This window comes from Hordeum vulgare, chromosome 3H (genome assembly GCF_904849725.1).
Source record: "Hordeum vulgare subsp. vulgare chromosome 3H, MorexV3_pseudomolecules_assembly, whole genome shotgun sequence".
In the NCBI taxonomy this organism is placed as follows: domain Eukaryota; kingdom Viridiplantae; phylum Streptophyta; class Magnoliopsida; order Poales; family Poaceae; genus Hordeum; species Hordeum vulgare.
In genome coordinates, this window is record NC_058520.1 from 203,927,756 (window position 1) to 203,933,622 (window position 5,867).

A 5,867-nucleotide genomic window follows, 5' to 3' on the forward strand; every position below is an offset into this window, starting at 1 on the left:
GAGCGACGTGCAAGCGCAATGATACTAATAGCGAGGTGTAGTGGGTAAGCAGGGCATCCTGGCTGGGATAAGAACTGTAGGCGGCGGGCGGCAACTTCTATCTTCCATTCCCCTTTCCCTAAGGTACCTCCTCATCTTCCTTTGCAAACAATCATCGGTAATGCAAAGATAATGAGAGAGTGGTTAACACGCGCTTTCTCCGAGAACTATCTCTTCATAGTCCTCTTTGGTTTTGATGGGGAAAAGACATGGAGGGTTTTCTCGGGTGCCTACGTCGGCATGTTTTTCGACTGTTGGGATGGCTTAGGACATGCTAATACCATGCTAAAATTTCATGCATTGTGGATGTGCTTGTAGAAGCTTTAGTTTGAACCTAGCTCCGATCCTATGTGGACCTGCGGGACGTCAGGTTGAGGCTACCCATTAGCCATGCTAATAACATCGCAAAATTTCATGATTGCGAGGAATCTTGCATTGTTTCATGGTTTTGCTCATTTAACTCTTAGAGCCTCTATGATTCACGGGATTCTCAAAACGAAGAAATAGGTAAAATACATAAATATGATGACATGTCCTCTAGTACCTTGCAGGATTTGAAAGAATGTTTGAAAGCGCAAAAAAACAAAGGAATTGCACAAAGAGTTTCGAGTGGTTGAAAATTTTCATTCAAAATATAGTACAAATGGATCTTATGGAAAAAATCCAAAGGGCTCCTTTGATTCAAAGGAATTGCATAGGATTTTTGAAAGATTTCGACCCTTTGGAATATATTTTTTGATGGTCGTTTGATTCATAGGATTGACATCCTTAAGAATTTTTTCATAGGATTCATTTGTACTCTACTATTTAGAAAAATTACCATCCACTCAGACATTTTTATAGAATTTCTTTGTTTTTCCTGTGCTATCAGTATTCTTTCAAATCTTATAGGGTATTATAGGACATGACATCCTATTCCTAAACTTTTTCTATTCTTTCGTTTTGAGAATCACCAAATCACAGAGAATGCCAATTCTAGAAATCAAATGACCATCAATTTTTTTTCCTAAGGGTCCAAATCTTCAAAAATCATGTGCAATTCTTTGAATAAAATCAAAAGGCACTTAGGCTTTATTTGATAGAAGTGGATTCAACAGGTTTGGGAAGGAGCGGATTTGATGAATCCCTTTCTTTCACCTAATCCTCTCAAATCCTTGGAGCTTTGCTTCCACTGAAATGCATGGATAGAAAAAGATTGAACAGGAACGGAGGGGATTCGGCTAAGCAAATCTATCTTATTAAACGAAGGCCCTAGGTTTTATAGGATTTCTGACTCTTTCAAAAATTTTTCTCTTGAAATCTTCTGAATCTCCCGTGCCAAACGAGGCGTTAATGATTTTTGGGCCGTCGAGTCCCATCTCCATTCCCGTGTCTTGTCGTTGAAGAGTAGAAAGACAGTGAGCAAAACGACAAAGTAAATGACAACACAAAGCATTTGAGAGGACGCGGCGTTCAAACTTCAAAGGCTGCTATCTTTTCTCTTCCCGCAGCTCGCTCAGCTCTGCGCCCCCTCTTTACCACCCACCACCACACCACTCCTTCCCGTTCCGTTGCGAGCCCAGCCCACCCCCAAATGGCGCCTCCCTCCTCCTCCTCCCGCCCGCCGCTGCCGCCGTCGTCGTGGCTCATCCTAGGCAGCATCCCGCGCGTCTCCGCAACGGCCGGCGGGGGCGACGCCTCCCTCGCGCTCACCGCGCCGCCGGGCGTCTCCATCCTCAACGTCTCCCAGCGCGTCTTCCCGGAAGCCGCCTCGCCCCACCACTTCCCCTTCGTCCTCGCTACCGACCCTTCCGGCCTGCTCCTCCTCCAGGCCAACCTGAGCCGTCCGCCCAGCCGCCAAATCCTCGAAGGTCCCGCCAGCCAGGGCGTGTACTGGAAATTGTCCACCTCGCGCTACTTCGTCCTCGACGCCACTGCCGCCCCGGGGACGGCGTTCCACCTCCCTGACCCGGAGCCCCCCAACACCATCCTGCACCAGGCCCTCCTCGGCCTTCTCGTCTCGCCCGGGGGTGGCGGCCACTACATGGTCGCGGAGCTCCAGCCCATCATCGGCGCGGACAAAGCCACGCTCCTCTGCTTCTCCACAGAGGTCGGGGAGTGGGTCGAGAAGCGCGTCCACTACCCGCTCCCGCCACGCCCGCTGGTTCCCATCGGCGTGGTCGCTCACCACGGGAGGCTCTGGTGGGTCGACCTCTCATGGGGCGTCATCAACTGCGACCCCTTCGCGGACAAGCCGGTCCTGGGCTTCGTTCCCTTCCCGCCGGGGAGCGTCCTCAAGTGCAGGGAAGGCTGGGGTGTCACCGACAAGTACCGCTACGTGGGCGTGAGCGATGGCAAGCTGCGGTTCGTTGACACGTACGCTCGCAGCAGCGCCGACGCTCCCAAGGTCGCCGTTTGGACGCTGGCCGATCCGGACTCGACGGAGTGGACGCTGGAGCAGGAGGCGACGTTTGCGGAGATCTGGGGCGATAAGAGCTACAAGGCCACCAGGCTGCCCAAGGAGATGCCCGTGCTTGCGCTCATCCACCCCAAGAACCCTTGCGTCGTCTACTTCTTCCTGGAGACGCAACTCTTCGGCGTCGACGTGCGCACGCGCAAGGTCGTGGACTGCAAGCCGTATGGGCTAGTTGCGCCGCCGACCTGCTACCTCGCCAGCCGCTTCGTTCGCGCTTGGGAGTTGCCGCACCCGCTCCCCGCAGGTAATAATGCAATGACATCCTCCTGTCCTGTCGGACCGGTATGTTTCTTGTCCATTGATCATGCTCATCTGCCGTACTAGCTAGCTCTGTAGGAGTACTTCCTTGCAAATATCATGTGATCTCTTCCTATATGTCTCTTTGGTTTGAATATGCATCTGTAAGAGGGATCAGTGTGAACTGTCATAAAATTTCTGGGGCACATTTTATACGCTTCAGTTCTAACCATATGTTCAGTAGTCTTACTCTCTGTTTTGGGTACCGCCCGTGAAAAACGGTTACCGGGCGGTAACCGCGTTTCCCGCCGCCCCACGAGAAAGATGCATTCTGAGCAAAAAATTCCGAATTTTTTGAATTTAAACGCTCGAGGTATAGCCAAATACAGGGGCATCTGAATAATCCTATGAGGGCAGTTGTGGCGTTGTGGTAGCTGTCTGCCTCCGACCTCAAGAGGTTCCGGGTTCGACTCATTTTGGCAGTAACAAGAGTCGAACTCGTGTGACGTTGCAGCAATTAGGGAGCAAGTACGGGGCATACTATTGAGCTAACTTATCTATTCATGTTCTAAGTGTTTTGTATTTCTAATTTTAAAAATTCGAATTCATAATTGCATTATAAATTTCATACAGCATTTCTCGGTAACCGTGGTAACCGAGAATCTCGATCCCCCATGAGAAAATTTGGTCATTCGGTATCCTCATGTTTAAGTGTTTTGTATTTCTAATTTTAAAAATTCGAATTCATAATTGCATTATAAATTTCATACAGCATTTCTCGGTAACCGTGGTAACCGAGAATCTCGGTCCCCCATGAGAAAATTTGGTCATTCGGTATCCTCATGTTCAAGTGTTTTGTATTTCTAATTTTAAAAATTCGAATTCATAATTGCATTATAAATTTCATACAGCATTTCTCGGTAACCGTGGTAACCGAGAATCTCGGTCCCCCATGAGAAAATTTGGTCATTCGGTATCCTCATGTTCAAGTGTTTTGTATTTCTAATTTTAAAAATTCGAATTCATAATTGCATTATAAATTTCATACAGCATTTCTCGGTAACCGTGGTAACCGAGAATCTCGGTCCCCCATGAGAAAATTTGGTCATTCGGTATCCTCATGTTCAAGTGTTTTGTATTTCTAATTTTAAAAATTCGAATTCATAATTGCATTATAAATTTCATAGAGCATTTCTCGGTAACCGTGGTAACCGAGAATCTCGGTCCCCCACGAGAAAATTTGGTCATTCGGTATCCAAAATATTACTTACTGGTTGCTCGTTCCTTCATTTTCATGATCTCATCGCATTATTCGGCTGAGATGGTCGGCAAGCTTCAATTGCTATATCATATACGATGAGTAATGATAATGTGTCTTATGCTGGTTCTTGCGTCTGGAAGATCATTCTGTCATGCTCATATAGCAGCATTTAAGCTGTTAGCCTAGTCCCATTCTTTCTCCAAGCCTTATCAATGTAAAGAGATTTCTTGTTGTCATCAGAGTTACGAACTTATCAGGTTAAACTGAATTGCATCTGCTTATCAAAACGTCTTATGTTGATAGGCATTGCTTCTTTATCTAAGGTTAGTTGTTATATATTCATGTATATCTGACATATTTAAATAGTTCATGCATCACTATTGAGAATGATTTATGGTTAGATCTGAGCATTTGCTCTCTTTGTTGTGCTTAAGTAAGCACCACAGATTATTCATCAGTATTTTAGTTTTATTCCCGCAAATAGTGCACGTGGCCATAATAGCAGTCATGTTAATTGGTTGTACATGTAGCCTGTAGTACATGCATACAAATTGAGCAAATTGATGCTGGCATACTAGCTAGTAATCTTACTATGGACTGTTGGACTAACTTCTACTGTTGATTTTTCCGAGAATTGCTGGTATTTGTGAGAACGATAACTGTGATAGAATTAAATGTATGTACTGACTGTGCGTGGTGAATACTAAGATATCAGCTGTAACAAATATATAAGAATATGACAACCATTATATTTCATACTCCATCCGTCCCAAAATTCTTGTCTTAGATTTGTCTATAAATGGATGTATCTAAATACTAAAATGTGACTAGATACATTGATATCTACACAAATGTAAGGCAAGAATTTTAGAACGGAGGGAGTATGTGGATATTGTACATTATTTTCTCAGACGATTGATCCATCACACCTTCATACAATTGATCCATCACATTTTACGTTATATGCGCATTAAGTATTGACTAATACTGCTTGTTTTTGTAGGGATGCTTAACTGGTGCAAGGGCATCAAGGCTAAAAAGGCTAAAGCACGTCCACCCCACCAGCCATCACCAGGGGATTACCACTTGGTGGGACATACCAGGCAGACATTCGTAGGATGAATTGGCGGGGGAGTATGAAGCAGGCCTATCAGTTTTCTTGGTGAGCTAAATTTCACAATCTCTATGATCTTGATTGCTGATTCAGCCCCAAACTCGAGGCAACCGTAGAACTAATGTTCTTCTGTCAAAATTTCATTTCATCCAGGTCCAATGCTCAATTCAAGTTATGCTCATTCCGGGTTACCTGCATGTTTTGGCATTTTGGCGTGAAGTAGCTTAATCTGTCTCATCTCTTGGCCTTTTGGAATCAGATGGCGAAATGCTGCTGGAACACTACCGGTTGTTGCATTCTTAGTTGTACTTGTACCCTTGAGTGTGTGTGTAACTGCAAATCTATGCTGCAGTGACTTGTTGCAACCCTAATTCCCTGCACTCATTAGTGTTTCATGCTTATATATCTCGTTGCTGCTGCTTGCTGATTAACTCTAGCAGTTACCTGTTGTCTACGGGTCAATTGCTCCCGTGCGACATTTTTGATATGAAGTGACTGCAAACCGGCATCGTTGGAAAGAATGGCTCTGCTGCGACACCTCTGTGCGCACAAATAGTCGAGGCGCGACATGGCCCTTAAGCACAATATCTATCAGGATTAGGTAGAGCCGGGCGGGACCCACAGCTTATCCACCTCGGCATGGGACCCAGATGGCGGCGACTACTGTTAAACAGTTTTCCACTGCGCGCATCCTCCCTCTTCTTCTCCGGCGACGAAGCACGGCAACGCCGGCGAGCTCCGATTCGGAAAAGCAAATTTAC

The 5,867-nt window shown here is 45.8% G+C and overlaps 1 protein-coding gene across 1 annotated transcript; it reads left to right on the forward strand.

Moving 5' to 3' along the window:
- Positions 1-1,556: 1,556 nt before the first annotated feature.
- On the forward strand, positions 1,557-5,537 carry LOC123439796. Its single transcript, XM_045116470.1, has 3 exons — positions 1,557-2,738; positions 4,996-5,154; positions 5,260-5,537. The coding sequence occupies exons 1-2, from the start codon at positions 1,613-1,615 to the stop codon at positions 5,112-5,114; spliced, it is 1,245 nt and encodes a 414-aa protein (XP_044972405.1). The 5' UTR covers positions 1,557-1,612; the 3' UTR covers positions 5,115-5,154; positions 5,260-5,537.
- The last annotated feature ends 330 nt before the right edge of the window (positions 5,538-5,867 follow it).

What these genes read in the sequence shown, in the direction of transcription:
- LOC123439796 (XM_045116470.1), top strand. Translation starts at nt 1,613, where the DNA reads ATGGCGCCTCCCTCCTCCTCCTCCCGCCCGCCGCTGCCGCCGTCGTCG. An exon ending in GCCGCACCCGCTCCCCGCAG is followed by an intron (nt 2,739 to 4,995) that starts GTAATAATGCAA and finishes TTGTTTTTGTAG; the next exon opens with GGATGCTTAACTGGTGCAAG.